Below are 24,526 nucleotides of genomic sequence, written 5' to 3'. Positions count from 1 at the left end.
TTAAAAAAGCGTGATAACAACGCTAGCTTATGATAAAACCGCGCTTTTTGAGCTCATTTTTCTCGGCGTCCAGCCCATTTAAACGTCATGTAACAAGCTACGAGCAATTTTAAATAGTTTATATACCTTTCATAAAAAACTGAAATTATTTTACAGGCTGGATTTAGATAATAATGGGTTTTAAGACACCTATCTCTATTATTCTAAATCGGACTAAACATTCCTAACTTCCGTTCTGGAAAAAGCTAGGTTTCGTCACATATTTATGGGCGGAGCTTGTAATGCCAATTGTGTTGTTTTCGAAAGGGATATTGAAACGCTTTAAAAAAGCCTAAATGACTTAAGGTTAGTGGACTAATCTTTATTTTGAGTACAAAATCGGAATTAGCGTGTCTGATTTACCTAGTGAATACAGTGGCAGTTATGGTTTAAGGAATATAGCCGATAATTAGAGAATTTTGTTACCCAAGTTGCTTTATCTGTAAGTAATTATATTATATAAGCTAGACTGCTTGCTTCGTTTACACATGATAAAAATATAGCTGCCCAAACAGTTCTCCTACGTGACCTGCATGCATGTAGCCTTTTGAGAAACAACAAAATAGTCCAGCAATGTTTGTTTATAAAATTTAATTTTCAATCTGAGGCTTTTCGCCAACTTTTATCTGTTGAATTTACATGTAGGCCTCTCCCTTTCCATCTCACGCATGATAGAACTCTAATTGTCAAACGATCATTCAAGAACTGAAGGTGTCTACCAGCCGAGCATCAACTAGCAAGGAATAGCTACAGGTCACAATCCACCTTGAATTATGTATGCTTTTCTTATACAAGTATAAAGTAGTGCACCTGAGATATGCTGGTAGGAACACAATGATTGTGTGTGGCAAGTTAGTTGTTTGCTTCGTTTAAACCCATTAGATATTTAAAGACAAGATTTTTCTAGTACATTATGGCAGGATTTACATCAATCTGTGGTAGAAGCAAACGAACTGAATAAGTGGAAGGCCGACTCGGCTCGGGTTGGCCAATTCGGGAGTCGGACCACAACTGACACGGAAGTAGGCAGAGCCCCTGATGAACAATATGAAGGCCAAGCGAAGGCGAAGACAACAGAGTTCATTTGCACTTTCTTGCCAATGCATGTCTTGCATGGTATTCAAATAGAGTATATTATTATATACATTTATTCTCAACTAAAAACATTGCGTTGTTTCCTCAAGTTTAGGCGTGGATCCAGGAAGGGAGGTGCAGCAAATTCCTTTACAAATCTTTACCAACCTCTACAGTAAGATCAGATGGTTTTGCTGAAGCTACAGCCTAAATAGTCTAGCACTGACTTCAAACAGAATAATATGAGAGAAAAAGTCAAACTGAAAAGGATGAGGAATGAAGCTGAGGACTCACCGAGGCAGCCAGCAGTGAGGTTGTACTTGTTCTCATGACACGTGTCACACAGTTGGCCTGTTATCCTCGTCTCATCCTTGCACACACACTGACCACTATAAAATTAAAGAAGTAGTGAGGACAACTCCAAATGTAGCACAACTCCAGTTATATGCTGGTCACAAGCATATTGTAATAATACTAGCAAGCTGAAGGAGCCACACTAAAGGTCTGAATGGTACCTAGGTAAAAACTCATATCTTATGAAGCAATTAAAAAGGTCGTGTTTGCGTCACAGATTTCACAGAAAAGAAGCAACAGTAAACAGCAAGAAGTGACATTTTCATCTAGAGTTTGTGTTGGTAAAAAGTACAGAATATTTACGACTGGCCTTCAGACATTAGCAAGGTAGCATCGGATGGCCTATTCTTGAGAAGATGTATCATCAAAAAAGCAAAAAACTCTGTTTCTTTATAAAACAAAATTGTACAATGAGTGATTTTATGCCTCTGTATAAAATGTATAACAATTGATGCGTTTTATTGAAAAAAAATTTGTTTCATTTTTGTCCGTGGATAAAAAAAATTATATTTGCTTGAATGGAGAAAACAACTAGACCTTTATCAAACATGCTGTGAGTAAAATTGATGGTAAAACACTCGATTACTCTAATCAAATGAGCAACAACAACACTGCCCAAATAGTTGAACAGAGTAAAAAGAACCACCACTAGCCATTCAAAGTTTGATGACCCGCTGACCTGTCGTCACACTGCTGACTGGCTGAGCCAATTTCAAGACAGTTGCACGCATCACAGCCACTGCTGGAGAAGCCATAGTAGTCTTCCATACAGATGTCACAGCGAAGACCTCCAATGCCTGGCTTACACATGCACTACAAGAGCAAACAACTTCATACTAAACAGCAATAAGCAAACTCATTAAGTTATAAACGTAAAGCTTATAGAATAATTACACTAGGAGAGTGCAACTCTAAAGTGTCTTAAGTAAACCATACATGTTGATATAAAATAAAATGGTGGACAAAATTCTCAAATAAATTGTATTAAAAGAAATTCAAGACCATGAATCTTGGGAGAAAAGAAACAGTGCGAGGAGACAGAATAAAGAAAACACAAGAATGAACCCAAAACATCGAGTGTTGCTAAGTGCAATTCGTACCTGCCCAGTGTAAATGTCACACTTAGTGGAACTGGAGCCAGTCGGGTCACAGAGACAGGCAATACAGCCTTCTGTAGACTCCAGATTATAATATCCCTCAAAGCATTCATCACATTGCCGACCAGTCACGTAGGGGAGGCACGCGCACTGCCCGTCATTCTCTTCACACGCATCTGCCATTGTTGCATTTGTCCCATACATGTTGCATTCACAGGCTAAAAGCACAGCATTTGTCCCATACATGTTGCATTCACAGGCTAAAAGCACAAGAAAATATGATAGCGAGATAAATGCGAAACTAACAAGTGGCTGCTACTCAGCGATCGCGAGACATGATCCAGTCACTCGCAGAACCCATAGCTAGAGTCCTGCTACTGCACAACATCAAATGCCATAATGGCCCTTCTATCCTCCCAATAAAATTGGCTACTTAATTGGTATTCATAGTTACATGTTAACGTGCCGCATCTGTGATCAGCCGAAATAGCTGAGTACTCTGATCTCGATTCAATTTTATTCATTTCAAATCGTTAGTAGGGACTAAGATTGGCTTTTTAACGGCGATGACAAACAAGGTATGACAGAAACAGCTATTTATATACGGACAAAGATATTTTCACTTATAACATATATTAACTACCGTACTTTTCGGACTATTAGCTGCTACTTTTTTCTGATGTTTTGAGCCATGCGGCGTATATAAGGGTGCGGCTATTCTGTGGCTTTTTCTTTCACCGCTAGGGCGCATCAACCAGAATCTCCGGTTAGTGCGCCTCTAGCGGTGAAATTACAAAACGATGCTTAACGATACTGTTCCATTAGGTACTAGGTTAAAAAGCGTCGGTTAATACGAAGCAGTGCCGTTAGGTACTGTTATGTTTTAAACCGGAAAGTTGCTGCCGTGTTAAAAAGCACCGTCCTGAGTTCTGCGGCCTATACAAAGGTGCGGCCTATGTATTGTTTCATTATCGTTTTTTGGAAAATAAAGCAGATGCGGCTTATATAGGGGTGCGGTTTATAGTCCGAAAAGTACGGTAGATAAAATATATTTTATACAAAATTAGCACCCTGGCAGCCCAGTTTGCTGTGAGAGATTGCCAGGTACACTAATAAAGCACAGAGAATCACCATCTCTACATACTGTACTGTCATGGGAGACTGGTTGATTGGGGCAGGTGTTGGAATGTCAGTCCACCAAGCCGAAAGTCACCAGTTCGAATCACCTAGGATGCAATCTGTTTCCCAACATTCAAACATGATTCCGGACAGACACGACTCTTATTCACTATGTTTCCATGATGCGCAGTGCTTCGGAGTTGCGCTATCTCCGAATCATGGAAACGGCGTCTTCGCACTGAAATCACTGCGCACTGATCAGTGCGAAGCCAGTGCAAATTCGAAGCAAAGAAACAGCGACTGCGCAGTGGCTGCGCATAGCTCTCATGCCGTGGATACGGATTCTTCGAAGGCCATAAACTAGTACAAAGGTTGTCCCGCTAATCTTGTTTTTTTTATTCTTCCGATCTTCTTTCACTTAAATTTAATTATGGTCTGCATTCACGAGGATGATGAGGTGATTACTTTCCTGGACTTTGTTATCGATGCCAACACATTTCGAAAAATAGGTGGCAAGTCCTAAATTAACGTATAAATAATATATTACTTAAAAATACTTATTAAAAATATATTACTTTGTAAAAAGTGTGTTAAGGTTTGTAAAACCTTGTGAATGTGTATTGTAAATAAAAGTATAATGACGACAGAATCATAAAAAGACCGTTTATGACGTTCGGTATCCGTGATCGATTCTATTTCTCCATCAGGCGATTCGATTTATACAATTTCTCTTCTCTGGCTAATTTGCTAAAATTCTGAAAACCACTGCGCAGCATGGAAACGTACAATCCCCTCGACTTCGGAGGGGGGCTGCTTCGCAGTACTGCGCACCATGGAAACATAGTGATTATAGTAAAGATCAGCTGGTTTCTATTGTGAATGTAGAGCTTGTACAGTCGCCTGAGATTCAGTCAACACACTACATATTTTAATGCGTGACACACGACAATGATAGAAGCAACTCATAGACAGACCCATGTGTCACACATGATATACAGCCTTGATGGAAAGCAGAGGTGAAGAAGAATAAAAAGGATGACCTCTGATAGTTCAACTATTTCCTTGTAACCTTATTCAGTGCGTGGGCTAGTTGAGTGATACCATCTCTGGCACAAGCTTCATGCTTGATAATGACCACTCCTAGTCAAGGCCAGCCTGCACACCGACAATATGTGTCATTTACGCGTTGGTGGACGAATTGTCAATGCATCATTTCGAAACCAACATGTTGGTCCACATGGGTGGAGATAAAACAAACGCCCCTGTTATTAACTGAAATAGTTGATTATTGTGACTTAGATTCAATTTTGTACATTTCAAACACGCCCATTGCCTCCAAGATTGACATGGTGATGACATCACGGTTTCATCCAATCAACTAATTATACGTGGATGAAGATGTTCTCTATCGTAACGTATATAAAAACCACTAGTACAAATTGGATGTGTTTATGAAACATTCAAATATTTTTTAATAATTAAATACTTTGAAATCTTTTATTTCTACGGTTTACTTCAAGTAATTATTGTGATGTTATTTGGTTGCTTTCACAATTAACGCTTTTTTAGAAAAACTATATGTGCAAATAGCTGCAGAAACTCCAGTGCAATGCAATACAGTTGATTATACATGATGCAATACAAATACCCAGAATATACTTCAGTAACATACTGGCAAATTCAGTAACGAGGTCATGGTCTTCACACAACTAACGCCAATTTTCATTGGTCAATCTATATGTCAGCGGCATCTAATTGAGTGAAGCCACCACAAATATCTACCCTACATGTTGGTGACACATTTGTGTGTAGTCAGGCATTTGAAGTGCCAATAAGCCAGTTACTTATAGCAACGAACAGAGCATTTGACTGGCTACTAATACAACAATGATGTAACAATGAAACCTAACCTTGTATACACAAGCAGGTCTCCTGATTCATCAACTGAGAATAGCACAATTCCTTTTGAACTAAATATCATATTGAAGCTCCAAGCTGAACTCAATAAAAAAAACAGAAGATGAACAAAATACAGTGGTTTTTCTAGAAATACCTTAAGAAACGAAATGATTCCAGTACACCGAGTCTGATGGAGTGTGTATCTTTCTTTAAATAGCAAAAAAAAATTTAGTGTAAAGCTCTTATTGCTGAGAAGCTTTTTAGCTTGGTATATTTTTTATCCTTCATTGCTAAGAATTGCAATCAGTATGTCATTAGAAACAAATTTTATGTCAGCAGCCATTTTTTATTTCTCAGTGGGTTAGAAGTGCCTTCAGTAATTTGGCGACATACCAAAAACTAGTACTCTAATAGACTTGAAACTTTCTATTAAGACTGAAAACGTTTTTCGCACAAACGACCAAATCTTCGTAATCCACATAAACCAAAAGTGCGGAAAACAAAGTGAAACTACGCAGCCCAGTTTACATAAGCGAAGGATTGTGTGGGAAGACAACTCCACGAATTATCTCAGTACGAGGCATCTATGTGTTAACTAACTCAGCACTGATCCAATTTACGACACATTTACATCATAGATAATTGTTTACTGAAGCTGCTACACAGAATCTATTGTTCATCAATTTGAAACCTTAATCAATAAATCAATAAACGTAAAGTTTGTACGTTAATACAAAATTTACACTTATTCGTGAATAAATTCATAAATAAATAAATGTTAGGGAATGTAAACGATGCTAGATTAAAGAGAAAGCAATTCACCCAAGTAATTACAAACCAAAAACACAGACTCACGATCCAAACTTACGCTTGCAGTCGCCTTTTTCATCAGCTGTAGCATTGCCATAGAAACCAGATAAACAGTTCTCACAATGATCTCCAGTGGTATTGTATATGCACTTCAGACAGATGCCAGTTGTCCTGCAGAGATTAAGTAGCAGCACATTCAATAGAGCTTCACGTAACTAGTGACTAAAAACCTCTATTACCAACAACGTGTAAATTCAACAGAACTAGTGACTAAAAACCAACTCCGTTGATGTCAATGTGTACATTCAATAGAGCTAACTGTACAGTGATCCCTTGCCGATTCGCGGTTCACTTCCCGAGAATTTTAGTTACCCAAGTTGCTTTAGTTTTAGTTATAGTTATCCATATATTTTCCAGAAAAATTCAACAAATTGATTTGAAATTTGTTATTAAATTTTATTATTACTAGTACGCTGACAGTCCAGTGTACCATGAAAGATTATCATAATCATGATGATCATGTATAATCAGAGAGATCATCCTGTATAATAATGCACAATTATTCCATGATGCTGCAAGGTAGACCAGCGGTGCAGTTGGTGGTGCGCTAGGCTGCAAATCCGGATATCCAAGCTCAATTTCAGTATGGTGTAATCTTTTTCCTAAAGCTTTTACCGCAGTGTGGGACAGACGGAAGGACAAACATGACTTTGATTACAGTAAAGGTCCATTCGTATTAAAAATTATTCCTTGTACTCTTTGAAAATATTTGTGAAACTCCTTGATGACCTTGATAGTGGCATGTCCTCCATTAGTATTTGTACAGCAATACACTTTCAGTATGACCGCTGAAGTTGTTAATCATATATACATTGTGACAACCAAGGGTTATCCTCTCTATCAATCTACAAACGTGGCTTTCCACTCACAACGATTCAAGTTTAAGATGTGGTTGCATCAAAAAGGTCGATTTAATGAAATTAAGACCAATAAAATGCTAAAACATCAGCTACAATTTGATGTCATTTTTGTCTTTGTAGACCAATCCTGTCCAGAGATATATGCGTTTGAATGAGGGCATCTTTTAAAAAGCTTACATTCCAGCGGGTGCTTCATTCGTGCCGTAACTAGTGATACATCTGAAAAGAGTCCACAAGCGATAAATATAAACTCGCTTCGTTAGCCAATCATCAGCACCAAATTTTTATATAGGTCGTAATAAATGTTATCACTCGTAAAACGCGTTGTCTGTGATCTCAAATTTAGGGATTTTACTCTATTATTAAATCGCATGGACATCGATATTTACCAAATCAATTAACATCGTTACTTTAATGAATTACTCGATCGACACGTTTTATTGCCGAACAGAATTGTAAAAATTGCTGTAAAGTTACTGCGAAGGTGACTCCGAGTTTTCTGGGCATCAGGTGGTTAAAGCGCTATGGAGGAAGATAGGAGAATGGAGGTAAATTTATCTTTTACTTTGAGTCTCCTATAGATATACATACTGTTGAGTTTACATTCAGATTATATTTCCCTGTTTGAGGTTAAAATGTAATTTACTACGCATGTGAGATACGTATGTACAGTGAGTTTTTGATGGCTTCTTTTTAATCCATAGCGTCTAGGAATATAATGGCTTAGATTGATGAATATACTAAAGGTAATATTTTAGTACTCATTATTACATGTACTAATTAATAAAATTATAACTTTTTGCTATCACCAATCATCGTTTTATAATTTTTTATCGTTCAATCGAGCCATACTTGCTTCAAATTTTCTGTGGCAATTTTATCTAGTAAATTAGATTTATGATTTGACTTTAGATGTTCACTTCTGACTTGTAGAAAGTGAAGAAAATCGATTGATCAATGCGAATCTTTAACTTCCAGATCCAAAGCTTCGAATCGTTGGCTTGGCGTACTTATCCTTTTGTTAAACATTTATTCATTTTTAAAATTACACTTGCAATCTATCTAACTCCCAATTTGAAAACTTTCAGTAGATACGCGTTAGAATGACATATCTATGAATGACATATATTTATTGCATTTGTTTTACTGATTACCGGATGTTTATGTGGTCCTACCAGCCGAAGCAGCTTTGTAAGTGTGGAAACTGCCATAAGTGGGAAAGAGACTTTAATGTTTGCTGCATAAATCACGATGTTTTGTTAAATTTGCTGCAGTAGATGAATTTGTCTTATTGTATCAGCTGAAACTATGTGAGTGGCCACGGCTTGATGGATATTTTTAATAAAAGCATTATGCCAAGATGAAAATTTTTTTGCTTATAAATATTATATAATAAAATAATATTGTTGAAGATGATGCAAAGCATGATTTGCAGAACATTGAATATATCATAGCCCTGTTGACACCTGTGCTGAAATCTTTTCTGATAGATGGATTTATGAAATGCAATCAGAGCTGCATGGACAGGCACTTTTGGGTAGCTCGACCATTTGTTTAGTACTTGAATCAACTAATCAAATGTGACCAGTGAATTTTTTTCTACACATTGATACCACTAATGACTCGATAACGTTGACAGTCGACTATACAATGTACATGACTTTGAGGGATGTAGCTGGTTTCGCCACATATTTCTTTAGAAGACGCAGCTTGCTTACCCTATTTTACGGTAGTAAGAAACTAGATTTAGGTGTGGGCAATGATATACAGCCCCACCCACAGGATAGGTGACGGGTATAATGTGGGCGGGGCTTTAGGGAGGCTGTATATCTGTATATGTGTGGGTAGCGATGGAACTGTGCCGATACAAAGACCTTATTCTACATAGTTTGCTTGACAGAATTACCGTAGGCCGGTACAATTGGTAGTCGGTACTAATATGTTTACACAGCATTCGGAAGAACCTAACATGAAAAGTTTTTAATTTTCCTTGTTTGAAGCCTTTAAGACATTGGTAATAATGTATCTGTAGCTGGATTTAAAATTTTATTCTAGCCAACACGAGTAAATACAAGATAAAATATATGCCAATAGAGCCGTGTAGGACTAGACTTTTATCGCAATAGCCGATGTGAATACGAGAGATAGAGACAGGTTGTATCACGCGTTACATCATTTTGGGCAAGTCTGGGCATGTTTTTTGTCCTGAGCGTTTTTACCGCGATCGAATTTTTTCGATTTTAATCTTCAAAAATCTTGACAATGAGATGGCCTAACACAACAAACAACCTATCAACTGATAAACAAAGAAAAGTACCTTCTTTTAAAATCAACTCAAATTTGACGCAACCACACCTTTAATCATAAGCACAAATATTCAGACATCGTACTAAGGTGTAAGTCCATTCCCTGGCTTGAAATACTGAGATTGACAAATAAACTAAAAGTCAATTAAGACAAATTCAATTTATCTACTTATTGTAAGTTTAAAAAGTAGTTGCGAGGTGTTAAAATTAAGGCGCTTACTTTAAAAAAAGTACAGTTACTATTTCGCAGATTTTACTATTCATGAGGGCACCAGCCTGGATTAACCAGAAAATGCGGTATCGCTTTATATCCCAGAGTAAAGTGCAGACAAAAATAAGAGAAAGCAATAAAATAAAAAACCAGATGAACTCACGTGTCACAGTTTCCTACAGCATTTGAGTCAACATTGCCGCTGCAGTCGCAGAGACTGCAGTCATCACCCGAGGAAAGGTCTCCATAGAACCCATCCTCACACATATCACAAAGGTCTCCACTGTAGCCCTCAGGACAGTTTAGACAGGAAACAGACATATCCAACTAGAATTGATAACACATTATGATCGATAGACATGACACCTATGCACTATTGACAAGTCTTGCTTTGTATATCAGGAGCAGTGAGTGGGATGATGACACGAATGTTGTCTCCATGAAATGGCAGATGCCCATGCAAGCATATGTATTTTGCTTTAAAAAGAGATGCAACACGATTAGCTACTAAAATTTAATGAAGCAATGAATCTATATGTACAAATCTCGTTGTTTGTCTGTCCTTCGTGTGTCCAGTGTTAGCCATTAAAATCTATGAACGAAAAATCCGCTTTGCATTGGTATTGAACTCGGAATGACCAGTTCTGCAGACACATGAAAGCCACTATGCTATGCTGCCCTTGTCATACTATAAATTAACACGTACTTATGCAGTTTTGTGAAAATACTAGCAGGCTTGACTCACAAGCCCACTTGACAGCAAAAAGAAAGGAAAAGCTAGTAGTAGGAATTAAAAGCTAACCTGCTCATAGCAAGCACCCTGACCAGGGCAAGGACAAACAGTGCAGTCAGTAGGGGTGCCCAGTAATGCGTTACCATACCAGCCTTCCTTGCATTTCTCACAGTTGTGTCCAACAGTGTCATGCTGACAAATACAGGCTCCTAGAAAAAGCAGAGTGCGGCTGTGAATACACGAACAGACAGCAAATAAAATAAAACTATGGTTTCACCCAGCGGAGAAATCCAATTAGCCAATTGTGCGGGTGGTGTGTATGTGTGGTGTTTGTGTGTGGGTGGTGTGTAGGTAGTGTTTGTGTGGTGTATGGGTGGTGTGTGGATTGTGTGTGCGTGTGTGCGTGTGTTAGTCCACATAAATACTGCATTTCGACTTTTTAACCAATTTCATCCAAACTTCACACGCAAATGCTCCACGCCTTCCGCCAAGGCGCTAACATTATTTGGTTTCAGAACTCCATCTTTTTTCCTAAAACCCATTCTCTTAAACACCCGCATGTGGAGTATCTGATGGTAAGGGAAAGAAATGCCGGGCATCGCCAGACTTACTGCTAGTTAAAAATATTAGGCAATTCGTCAAATGACTCATTCACTGGATCGACCGTAGCAAATGTTCGCAGACATCTAAACATTTTTGAATTGAAAACTATTTACAAATTAACCTGAAAACCTCTGGGATAACTCACTTAACGCACTTATGTGTAACTTTTATAAAGCTAATTCCAAAGATTAGGTCTTGAGAATTAAATAGAGATGCGCTTCTGTATTCTGTGATTCAATCAAAGGCACAACCAATCAAATGCATGACACGGCCCATCGAGAATAACTACAGCCTGGCGGATGACAACTAAACCTATTATTCTTGTTGTATTCTAGATTACTTAGAAATACTATTATTTGATAAACAAAACCCGAAATATACTACAATCGCATTCTCACCACTCTGCATCCACTCTACTATGACAATAACACAAGGTTAACATGGCAAAAAAATAATAAATAACACCAGCACTGATGCAACAAAATGGTGAATTCATTTTGTCATTGACACTTTCAATTTGGAAGTGGGCAGAACTAACCTGACTCAGGGTCACAAGTGTCCGAGTGCCCGTTGCACTCACAAGGAACACACTCCAGGGACTTGCCACCAAAGGGAACCAGGCGCTTATAGCCAGGAGCACACAACTCACAGTGTTGACCGATATATTGTTCAGGACATTTGCACCTTTCTATTGAGCTCAGATCTCCAATCTGCGGGCCATAGTTGGCTGTATGTAGCCTCACATCATCCAAAAATCCAGCGCCTGGGGAAGGTGTACACAAATCACATGACATGGTATGACCCGTTAGCATCTAGGGAGCCACAACTCCAATATAAACTTTTCTACTTATACCATAGGCATTTGTCACTAAGAGCTAAACAACAAACAGCTTTGGACAAACCGGTTTGCAAGTAAACTTCTAGCATGACAACACCCGAACGCACGAGTGCAAAACGGAACTGAAATTACTACTAAATTGTGGCTACAAAATGGATTCCATAGATTTTTCAGAAAAATTCAACAAATTTATTCGAAATTTGATATTAAATTATATTATTGCTAGTACGCTGACAGAACGGTGTGCCATAAGTGATCATCATAATCATGATGATCAAGTATAATCATGTATAATCTGAGAGATTATCGTGTATAATAAGTATGTACACAATTGTTCATGGTGTTCCATGGTGTTCCATGGTGGACCAGTGGTGTTCCATGGTGGACCAGTGGTGTTCCATGGTGTTCCATGGTGGACCAGTGGTGTTCCATGGTAGACCAGTGGTGCAGTTGGTAGTACGCTAGGCTATTTGGCCATCATTTTTGTGCAAGGTCAACACACTGAGTTTTTTTTCAATTTGTCTAGAAATGTATTTTCATTGTATGGTTTAACCATGTAGAGTTTGACAATTGTTCCGGGAAGGAGAACTGGTCACAAGCTAATGAACACAAGAATAGGCTCACATTTTCAGTCAGATGGTGCCATATCGGCCAGATTGAATGAAAAAAGCTCAAATTATGATTAAATTATTAAGATAAATAATAAATTATGATTCGCAATCACATGATCAGTTTTTCGCAACATGAAATATCACCATAATTAATTTCTTACTCCAGTTTCAGAACCTTCATAGTAAGTGTAGAAATTAAAAATGCATTATTACAAAAGGTGCGGATACAACAACTCAAATTAAAACAATCAGTATTCTTGTGTTCAAAGGCGAAACATACATATAGACAACTGATAAGGGTTCATGGTTTAAAAATTAACTTGCACAAAATTTTGGTAGATTTCATCAAAAAGTATCGGCATTTTTCTATCATATGTGATTGTTTTTTATCTTTGAGGTGATCTGACTGCAAGGATGTGTCAAAACTGGACTCCTGCATTCATGTTGCAGCCTCTCTATTCCGTTGTTCTCTTTGTAGCTATAGATGTTATAATCACACTTTCGTTTGATCTGAGCGTTTCAACAGTGATCAAGTTTTATCGATTTTAATTTTTTAATTTTTAACCCTCCTGGCAGCCGGATCGCCTCAACCATAAAAAATAATCACAAATGATAGAAAAATACCGATTCTTTCTGAAAAAAATTACCAAAATTTTGTGGCAGTTCATCTTGAAAAGATGGTGAATTGCAAAGCTTTCAAGTACAAATAATATAGTTGACGGTGTTAGTCTCATCCTAGGATAACACACAAGTCCGAAAAAACGTATGTGTTATTTTTGCGCAAAAAAATGACACGAAATACGATTCCAGAATGAGACAACTATAATGTTGGCCAATATGGGGCTGGAACCCATAACACTCAGCTTATTATACTGCCTCTCTAACCAACTGAGCTAATCAGGCACCTTCCGAAGCCACAGAATAATTGTACCAATCAGAGATAAGGACTTCTTATTTATATCTCTGCTTATTTCTTTGCTATACTTGTTTAAAAATTACTACACGAAAAGAATACAAAATAAAAATTTAAGTTATATTTTCATCAGGGCAATACTGGGGCTGTCCGCTTGTCTATAACATCATAACCGCTTCAACTGTTAAAGTTGAAAATCAAGCTGATATATTCAAGGTCTAATTCAGGTCCAACAATCTCAAGTTCTCTTACCAGGATTGTTGAAATTTCCTCTAATCTTGATAGCAGTAAGATCTGAGAGAAGTCTCTGGAACTCGAGTGCAGACAAGGTTGGTGTCCAGCCGTAGTTCGAATGTTCATTCAATCTAAAAAGCACAGCTATCCAAATAAATACATTATAAGGGCAATGGAAAGCATCGCGCGTTGTATAAGGATTTTTCTTACATAAATTCTTATAAATGGCCACAAAACCTTAAGAGGAAACTCCAAAAACTATTAGTCTATCGGGCAATAGTGGTTAGAATAATGATCCAATAACCAATAATAAATCAATCATTCAATCCTTAAGTTACACAAAGCAGCATTCAATTATCAACTGATTTCAATTATCAATATTTTATATAGCCAACATTTGCTATGCTGAACCATGAAAATGAGATGAGTGACGCATTGATCGCTAGATAGTACGACTTTGTCCTTACCTGAACTTGTAGTGCTGAGTGGTTACACTAGGCAGAGGATTCTGTTGAGCGAACAAAGGAAGGTAGATGCTGCGACCATTGCCTTCCAATATGACATCGCGTTGACTAGGTCGACCTTCGGACTCGCCGATGCGCAAGTTAAATTCGAGGAACTGGTCGTAGCTGCAAACAAATACTATTGAAGAACTGTGGCTACATGGCATGGTTTGTCTAACAATCTGGGCAGGTGCGATGTCAGTTTAAAGAAGTTCTGATGTATCAACCTTCTGTCGATTATTGTTAGGTCATATACAATGGCTCACAGTTCAATTTTCAAATACGTCTAGAGTAGTTACAAATATAACAGAAATAAAAGTAGTTGTTTAAATCTTTTCAAGAAAAGATCAACTAGTGACTGCACACCATGTGCCAGAACATTAGTGTGCAGCTAATCACTATGTTTCTATGACAAGTGACGCACGTTTCCAGTCAAGTTTGAGTCATCCATAAGTTGCAAGTCAAGTGGCAAAAACCTGCAAGTCAAGCGAGTTTCATCGCTCACAATTTTTTATCGAATGTTTCATGCTGGCGGAAGATGGAAACGGCACTTGCGACCGATGTGCAAGAAAATGCTGTGGAAGCTATTCAATTTTAAACACTTCAGTCGTTCCTATTTCGATTTGATGATGAGACTGGAGTGTGCCACTATGACCTCAGATGTAGAATTCCGATCTTTTTTAACAACGCGTCGGCGTTAATCTACATTATGCAATATCCATTGAACACATAGCATAGCAACTCAATGTGCGCACAACTCCAAATCTGCATCATCCGCACATTGGAAAACGTAATGCATCCTGATGCATCTGTAAAGAGTATAAATCTGTAAATCTGTATAAAGAAAGCCATTACGACTCTTCATATTCCTAGTTTTATGAACAGTATTGCAATTGAATAAGTTAGAGAGGGCCGCGCTTATTACACTAGTGGATAAACCAAATCAATTGTTGAAGACAGCCATTCAAATAAGTTTGCTTTGTATTCCTTTGTATTCCTTTGTGTTACTTTGTATTCCTTTGTGTTACTTTGTGTTACTTTGTATTCCTTTGTGTTACTTTGTATTCCTTTGTGTTACTTTGTATTCCTTTGTGTTACTTTGTGTTACTTTGTATTCCTTTGTATTCCTTTGTGTTACTTTGTATTCCTTTGTATTCCTTTGTGTTACTTTGTGTTACTTTGTATTCCTTTGTGTTACTTTGTGTTACTTTGTATTCCTTTGTGTTACTTTGTAATCCTTTGTATTACTTTGTGGAATTATGTATGTTTAGTGAATTGGAATTTAGCATAACTTTAGATGTCAGTTATACTATTGTAGATGAATTATGTTGTTTCTATTCTTATACAATTATTACTATTTTTACTTATAAACTCGGTATCATCATAATATCATCACTCACAAATAAACTGAACTATCACATTCATTCATTCTCTGAGACTTGTGTGTTGGTCAATTATTGTGTGGTTAATGCATTTACATACACTCACCATGAATCTAGCCAACCGTGCGCTCAGAAGCTTACGACTATTACATTTACATGGTTTCACGCAAAATGAAACTTGAATAGCGATAATTTGCACAGATAGAAGAATGGAACCCATTAAAATTAATCAAAATTGAAATATCTCTATTCACAAGAAAAATGGAAGGTGAATGTTCTAGCTCTTGCACTACAGAAAGGCTTTACAACAGCTCACCTTAGTACCTATACAAAAACATTGATCACAAATCACAGAGTTAACAGATCCACTTAAAGTTTTCCCACAATAAATTTAGGAGATTGTGTTATTGTTTTGCAAAAACCGAACCAGTTAGTTGGCTTTTTACTCAAAATTTATGTCACATTCTTCTCAAACTCCAATTTTTAAAATTTTTGGTTTAGAATGGAATAAAATAAAAATTGTTAACAGTGACCTAAATGTATTTCTGCCAGTGAAGTTCCTCAACATTTGGCCTAAGTTATTCAAGCCGACTATTTTTTCATGTTGGAGAATGGGGTCTGCATTTCGGTTAAACTGCAATGCATATACGAAAGCGTTTTCTTTTGCAGCCAGTTTCATTAAACTAAATAGAAATTAAAAATTGATGCTGTTTATGAAATGCATGGGTTTGTGCCGGATTACTGCCAATTCTAAAAAACTTTAGATTTAAGTTCTACTGCAAACTCTGGGTTTTACAGCAAAATTGCCATGTCAGAAAATATTTTTTGGCATAAATTAATTCCATCGAAACGAGCAAAAAAAATCTGTAGTAAAAGAGTTAAATAGAGGAAGCAGACCTATCTTCGTCTCGGTTTATTAAACTCCTTTTAAAAGTTGACTTGCAACAAAATTCACATTACAGTTACTTGGTTATTTGGTAAAGTTATTTGGTGTCAAACGATTCACCGAGTCTTAATCTGTTGTGTTGTAGGAGCAAAATATGTGGAAATGTGATTACAAGCTCTTAAACGCTCAAAAACCAACAGTTAATCATAGTCATCACGAAAATGCCATAGGTTGGAATTCTTCTCAAAACGGCTCAAATGTGGCATAGTTGAACACGATGGGCTTCTGTTTACACTTTCATGCAACATCATTTGTCGAAAATATTTTCACAAATAAAACCATGTCTAATTTTTAATCTTAGCTCGAAGGAGTGCATATCATCCTATGATGAACATGACGAACCTGTTGGTCACCTGTGATAGTCGAAAAGTGCTGCAGAAATTGTTCGCGCCATTTGGCAGAAAGAATGGGTCACATGATCAGATGATGACTAGCTTATTAGAACAAGCTGAAACGAATCTGTAAAGTAGCGAGCATCTATATTTAATACGGGCTTTCCGGTAGAAACTGCCGTGTTTGTCATTAAGTAGTGATATGAGACGTTTTGTATCGAGCCTTTTATTAGCCTTTAATTTCACGTGATAACATAACGTGTCAAAACAATAATCACAATGTTCGAGTACGTCATCGAAATAAAGAGATTCCAAACTTTGTGATGGCTATGCTTAACTGTTCGTTTTTGAGCTTTTAGGAGCTTGTAATCACATTTCCACATATTTTGCACCAAAACACAGCGGAGTAAGAATTGGTGAACCTTTTGATACCAAATAACTGTACTGTGAATTTTGTTGCAAGTAAACCTTTAAGAAAAACTTCCAACTGTTTCCAGTCACCTGAACTGTTGGTTGCCAAGAAATCGCTGTGGAGCATAGAAGTAGAGCTGCCCATCATAACCAACAGAGTTTACTCCTACATCTTCTGTGATGCCGTTAAATGAGGATGACGAGTCAGCACTAATAATATCACCCACCCTCCAGTCCTCATTACCTGTCAACAGAGAAATGGCGGCATATGAATTTATGCTTGTTTCATGTAGTAACCAAATTATACTCTATAAAAGGAAAATACATCAATGTCTAATACAAAAACGTCAATGTTTGGGAGTCCCAAAGCACCGGTCCCAGGAAAAACATTAGTGACCGAGAATACTAAGACATTATAATCTGGAAATACCGAAACATCAGTGTCTGGAAATACCAAAACATTAGTGTTTGGGAATACCAATACATCAGTGTCTGGGAATACTAATACAGTAGTTTGCCAAATGCATCTGTTATATGAAAACAGTTTTCTATAGCAGCCTACCAACATTAAATACTGATCAAGATTTCAAATCAGGTTTTCCAATGATGCGTGTATTCACTGTAGAGGTCTCTATGACACTAAGTGTGCAACATCATTTATCAAAATCAAATAGCAGAGCCAAGATGGTCGACTGATAAAGCTCCTACCTGTGTCAAAGAAGCTGTTAATATAAGCACGAGAGTAACCACTGGCTGAGGTGCACTCCGAGGTTTTGCCATTGCAGAAGCAGGCAATACAGCCAAACTTATTATCAAGGTCAAGGTTAAAATAGCCTGGCTTGCAGACACTGCAGTCTTGTCCTTCAACATTTTCCTAAAACAATACACGCCGGGTTAATTAACAATATTAGTAAGAAAATGCAACCTTGTTGTTTCTTGTCTAATTGTTTCTTCCTACGAGCTTCAAAACCGTGTTCTAAATTTTAAACACTTTCCAAAGGGCCGGTCATGTTCCCCAAAAATGACAACAAGCAACAACTCAGATGAAGAGCTTAAATGAGTAAATGGTTCTTCCTTGTGCTTCTTGCGGTGCTCAAATCTTTTGTTATTTTCATGCTGCCAGACATCGTACAGGTAAAAATTGCATTATAATTTAAACGAAATGGTTTCAAATGAAACAATTTTAAAATATAGCAAAAAACATAACGTTAAATAAGACGAATCATTGACCAAATAAAAATCAAAAACCATTGTGAACATAACATGATTAATTTTTTACTTTTAGCAAGTGGCCAGGGGATAACTAATTGCTTTTATTTGATCTTAGTCTCGCCTCTGACTTGTTGATGGTTTATTGACAGCATTTTAAAAGTATGTCTGCGTTTACCTATAAAATCATATGTTTTGTGTTTCAGCAATAGCTTTTATACTAAAATAAAACCAAGTTTGAGACAAAAACACTCATGAAGCAAACTGTATGCTGTGATATAAAGGTTTTTTTTGGCAAAACAGACATCTAATGTATGAAGTCGATGGTGTCGATTAGCCAATGTGTGAACGCAAGAAAAAAATGCTTCTGTTGGCCATCATCTTGGGAGATGTGATGTGCAAGCAAGAATTTCTTCTTTTGCAAATTAAAAATATTAAAAATTGCATATAAATTCAGACTTTTAGGAAGTCATGTGTTCAAAACCTATTAACCTATGCTCTGCTTTTGTGAATAAAGCTTTGTAACCGACAGCTTTTAAATAATATAGTTCAACGACTGAGCAATTTTAGTATATTTAGTTATATAGCTGTCATCAGACGATATTTTGCAAAAATGAATATGTTTGTCCATTTTCATGGAAATGTTAAAAAAAACCTGGCATTTGGTGTAAATTGCACAATATTATTATTCAAACGACAATCTGTAATGTCATCTGATTGTCATCTGCTACTGTTAATACAACAAAGAACAATTGTGCAGGCAATTAATTTCTAAGTGAAAAGACAACATGTGTGCTAATAAAGACTACATGTGGAAATTTAACTTGCTATGGAAAGTAGATCCTCAGTAACAGCAGCTGTAATCAGTTATTTGTTAAATTTAGTGCGGTTATATAAAAGAATCAGCAAATGTATTCATAATTAATGGCCTATCACCCCATAGTCAGGATGGCCGAGTGGTCTAAGGCGCCAGACTCAAGGCATAACCTTGCACTGCATCAGTGAGCTAGTGTTCTGGTCCACGTATGTGGGTGTGGGTTCAAATCCCACTTCTGACAGATGTTTTTCTTTCATAAACGGTGCTCATAATTTAGTTAGGGTAGTTTGTAACATATTTAATTGTCTAACCCTTTAATATAATACATTTATACCAAAAGAATTAAATGGGATTCCATACTTCTTTTTTTTCGTGTATCGGCACAATATTAAAATAACCTTTTCTTGGTCTAGATCAACTATTTTATAAATAGCTTACTCAAGATTTGCAGCTGTACAATAAACCATTAGCAGAACAGCAATACAAACTGCATCATTTGCTGAGACCAATATCAGACCACTGCTATTTAGATCCAACTCACCAGGCTTGAAGATGAAGATTTTGATGATATGCCGTACAATACCATAGATAAGACTTACAAATATCGTCCAAGTTCAAGACAAAAAACGATATTTGACCACCAAAATAAATCTATAACTTAATGACGCTAGAAAACCAATTCGACCGGAGTTGAAGAAGTTCAACAGAGACACCATGTTATCATACATAACGTGTCAACAATCAATAAAAAGGTGAGAAATGTACGAACCTTGCAGACGCACTGTCCGTTACGGCTGTCGCAGTACGGCTGATTGTCAAAGCTGCCGGCCTTCTTGCAATCGCAATCTCGACAGCCATAGCTATCAAAGTCATAGTAGTTGGCTTCACACTTGTCACACTTGACACCTGTGACACCTGGCTTACATTCGCACTGACCATAGCTGTTACACTGCTGTTGCACAGAACCTGTATGGGAAGAAGAGCAACGATAGGCAATAGTATACACATGACTAATAATAAAAAAGCTAAAAGGTTATTGGGACTTACTTTCTAAAAAGTGAAAGTTATGAAGTATCAGGGCTTTACTACATAGAAGATCAATGTCTAAATGTTAAACCTCTCAAAGACCAATCTTATGGTCAACCGTTTCAAAACCTAATTTATGCTATTTCGCATGTTACACCAATTCTACAATGGATAAAACTTAGTAGAAAACTAGATCAGTATTCCAACGGCACGAAATTTTTTTATTTGTAATGTGGAACTAGTTTTGTTTCAGCTTGAGATATTTTGGGGCTCATAGTGGGGCTCAGATTCGAAGCTCATATTTTTATGCTCGTAGTGCTGATATTTAGTTCATGCTCATAGTAGTTTCATTTTTACTTAGTAAGAATTCCAAGGTATCCCGTGCGTAGTTCAATATTTTAAAAACACAGCTTCCGTATTATTTAGGGTTAGTCCTTTAAAAGGAATCCCTAACTTAATTTCCTTGATTCTTCAGTGACTCGAGAACTCTACTAATAAATTTTGCTTTTTTAAACATTCTTGGGAACCAATTATTTCCGAATACTCCATGTGTCATGTGTTGAGACTAGATCAATGAAGTTTGAGAACAGCAGGCAAACAAATACACAAAATAGCGAATGCCTTGGGTTTACATAATTACGATCATGCAATGCCAAAAACGAATTTACATTGCATTTTAGAAGTGTAATGACCAATTCAAGGTTTCCTCTGCACTAAACAAGTAATTAGTTTTAATAAAAATCCATAATTATTCTCTTAGAAGCTATACATTTCACTAGCAAATGAGCATTCTTTGATGCCCATTTGAGAAATACACACTCACAATGTTTATAAGCTCAAAATATCAAGAGATATCCACTCTTACACTCAAAAGCATACATTGCTTAGAGTTATCTACTCTCACATTTACCAGCGCACATTGTCAGGAAAGAATTCATGCTCACTATAATTATAAAAGAATGGAGTTTTGAAAAAGAAGTTTTTACATTTGCGAATGTGTTTTGTCAGAAATTTTGCACTCTTACATTTCCAAGGTAACTATAATTAGGAGTTATGCACCCTTATAAGTACAATCGTACATTTCCAGTCATCACTAACTTATGCCTCAATAATATTCCCTAGGGAGTATGCAAATGAGTATTGCCAGGAACTTTGTGCTACACATTTATAAGTGTAGATTGTAAAAATATAAGTTTTACCCTACACATCATCTTTACACTAATGCAGAAAAAATACTCCACCACACGCAACATTCAGGCAATAAACACACAGTCCACAGATGTTACGAAAACATAGATCATATCTGCAACACGATGAAACCGCAGATACGAGAGGGTTAAGATGAACTTAAACAACATTTTAGTACATCTTATCAGAAAGTATCGGTATTTTTCTGAGATGATCTGACTGCCAGGATGTTTCAAGATTAAAATGATTAAAACACAAGAAGCAAAATACGTGTGAAATGGTGCCACTAGTTGCTATACCATAGGACACTTATGTACGGACACATGTATTCGCGTCATCTAACTTTCGCATCTTGCGGAGTCTAAACTGGGCGAAACTAAACTACCATAACGAACGAGGGAAAACGCGAAATTTAATAGCTTTGTTCATTGATATCCACAATAAAATCGTCATATAGAGAGACCTAGACGTCATTGATAGTCCCAAAAAACAAATGGCAGCAAGCGATCAAATTGAATTATCGATCTCAACCACACATTTCTACCTGCAGTTTACAAATACAAACTAGTCCCAAATTGAAAATTTTTACTTACTAGCAAACTGGACCTGAGGAATCTAATCTGTTTGTTCAACTGCATTTATTTTCACATCACTACATTTTCGCACTCATCAGAGCCGCGAAATTAAGTTGCAGCGAAATTTTAGTATGTGCTACTCACGAAACTAAATACTAGCGAAATAAAGGTGTCCTAGGGTAACTGATATTGGCTATTGTGTTCAAGTTGCAGCGTTGCGCATCTCTATTCTGTCGGCCTCTTTACAACTATGGATGTCAAAATCGCACTTTCGCTTGATCTAAGCATCTTTATTGCGATCAAGTTTTTTGATTTTCATCTTAAACCAACCTGGCAGTCAGATCACCTCAAACATCCAAAACAATCAGAAATGATAGAAAAATATCGATACTTTCTGATAAAACCTACTAATATTTTGTGAAAGTTAATCTTTAAATATTACCTGTTGTGTCACAGTTGCAAGGCCTGCATACATCACGAGGATCACTCCTATAGTAGTTGCGACGGCATAGCTCACAGTGAGGGCCATCAGTGAAGTCCCTGCAACCTTCGCAGTAACCTCCCGAGCCTGTTCTTTCATAGAGAGTTTGATTGAAGTAACACAAGTCACTTCTGCCATTGCATTGACATTCTGCAACAAGTCGATTTAATAACATGTTTGGTGCATTTTAGAACAGTTGGCACTAGCTGAAGGAAACGCTAAAACACCCAAAAACTAACAACATTGATAAACAAACAACTTCGCTAACAGAACACAAAGCCAAACTGCATGAAACATCAACTTATGAACCATGCAAAAAAAGCAAAAGAAAAAAATATCAAAACTGCAACAATAAGCTTCATCCTACTAATCCTCTCAACTTATACACATTACGGAGGCTCTGGCAAAGATGCATGAATATAACAGCTTTTTTATTTATATGCAAAATAAATAAAATAGAAACATGCTCAGCTTTTAACTAAAAAAGAGGTGGTAGTAAAAACTATAAAACAGTGACCCACTGTTTGGCTTCACCTTGAATTTGTTTGAAATATATTGCTATCAACTTAGAACAAAGAGATTATGACAAAATAAGATAACTTCGGGAGGAGTCATGTGTAAGCTAAATATCTCCTTCATAAACTTGGAAATTTTGCGTTTAGTTTATTCATATTTTGCCAATCTGTCGCAGTGTCGCTACTCCACAGCGATTCTCAGTACACCCAGCGTAGGAGCATCGACTCGGTTTGCATTAAAATTTCTTTAATGGATCCGTCTGACTACTCCACCAGTTTATCCAAGCCTAGCTTATAGTTTCAGGAAAGGTTTCACTGATGCAATCAAAGTTTCTAAAAAAAATTTTCACTGCATATATGAAAATGATTTTAGAGTAATAGAATCACAACGATTGCGTAATGAGGTCAATCCGCAAGTCTGCGTGATCCGAAAGATGGAAACGGCAAAAAAGGCCACAAGTCAAACGAGTTTTGTTACTCACAGATGTTTTGTCGAACATTTCACACATACGAAAGATGAAAACAGCACTTACCAATGATGCACGAGAAAATGCAGCACAAGTTACTCCATTTTTAACATTTTCCAAACTTTTCAGCAACACTGACACGTCGGGAAAGTGTGCAGCTGTCAAACTTTTCCGATATTTTGCAGAGCATCGACGACCTCCTTTCAAATGTGAACCATTTCGGTAATTCGCGGTCACCGATAGAATGATTTATTTCTGTTTGTGATAGTCGCTGCGTGACTAGTATTGGATACCAGCACGCGAAAGCAAAGAGGTTTCTTCGTGAAAATTTAAAAAGAAAAATGATAACACCACGTCACTGATACAAACACGGATGGGTTTGTGATAGTGTTAACATCGGTATCATCCACCGAAGTATTGTGGCATCAACGCCAAGATACGGCGATATAGCGTGAACCAGCCTTTAGTGAAGCACTTATGACTAGACAGACAACAGGCTTTCAAGAGCTGAGTGATTAGCACCAAGCGTATATAGATACAAGAGGTCAGAGGACGGCCCAGCGGCAGCACCCTAACCACTAATTAACAGGTGAACAAGTAGAGCTCAGCCACAAATACTTCCGTTGACAACAGCAGGCATGAGTCATACAGCCTTTGATCCTAAGGAGGAAGAGACGCCTGACCAACAGGTGATCCAATTCAAACAAGTTTAATTAACAGAATGTCTGCTAAACGGCTAGTCTAACAAATATTAAGAAGTGTTACTGGTTTGGGTTACATGGCTCAATAGTAATTGCCTTGACCATACTGAAAGTCGATGCTGAAGAGAAACTATTTCATTACAGCCGCTGGTAAGGTAGTATTCTACAGCTTGTGAATAAAATATGCTAGAAAGTGGAGGATTGCCCTTCAA

The 24,526-nt window shown here is 37.1% G+C and overlaps 1 protein-coding gene and 1 non-coding gene across 2 annotated transcripts in view; one reads left to right on the top strand and one right to left on the bottom strand.

The window, feature by feature from the left end:
* Positions 1-24,526, bottom strand: part of LOC137398917 (laminin subunit gamma-1-like) — a 67,834-nt gene that overhangs the window by 22,641 nt on the left and 20,667 nt on the right. The window contains exons 8-20 of the mRNA XM_068085085.1: positions 22,593-22,781; positions 20,131-20,327; positions 18,044-18,209; positions 17,426-17,579; positions 14,229-14,390; positions 13,780-13,892; positions 11,704-11,928; positions 10,632-10,771; positions 9,993-10,156; positions 6,451-6,563; positions 2,568-2,782; positions 2,147-2,280; positions 1,408-1,502 (exon numbers count right to left, since the gene is read on the bottom strand). Coding sequence (XP_067941186.1) covers positions 1,408-1,502; positions 2,147-2,280; positions 2,568-2,782; positions 6,451-6,563; positions 9,993-10,156; positions 10,632-10,771; positions 11,704-11,928; positions 13,780-13,892; positions 14,229-14,390; positions 17,426-17,579; positions 18,044-18,209; positions 20,131-20,327; positions 22,593-22,781 — 2,067 coding nt within the window. The remainder of the gene's footprint in view (positions 1-1,407; positions 1,503-2,146; positions 2,281-2,567; positions 2,783-6,450; positions 6,564-9,992; positions 10,157-10,631; positions 10,772-11,703; positions 11,929-13,779; positions 13,893-14,228; positions 14,391-17,425; positions 17,580-18,043; positions 18,210-20,130; positions 20,328-22,592; positions 22,782-24,526) is intronic.
* Trnal-caa (transfer RNA leucine (anticodon CAA)) lies at positions 19,487-19,602 on the top strand. Its single transcript has 2 exons — positions 19,487-19,524; positions 19,557-19,602. It is a non-coding gene; the product is annotated as a tRNA-Leu (tRNA).

This window comes from Watersipora subatra, chromosome 6, assembly GCF_963576615.1.
Source record: "Watersipora subatra chromosome 6, tzWatSuba1.1, whole genome shotgun sequence".
Classification (NCBI taxonomy): domain Eukaryota; kingdom Metazoa; phylum Bryozoa; class Gymnolaemata; order Cheilostomatida; family Watersiporidae; genus Watersipora; species Watersipora subatra.
Note: the sequence above shows the minus strand (reverse complement) of the source record. Positions and strands in the feature narration are given on the sequence as shown.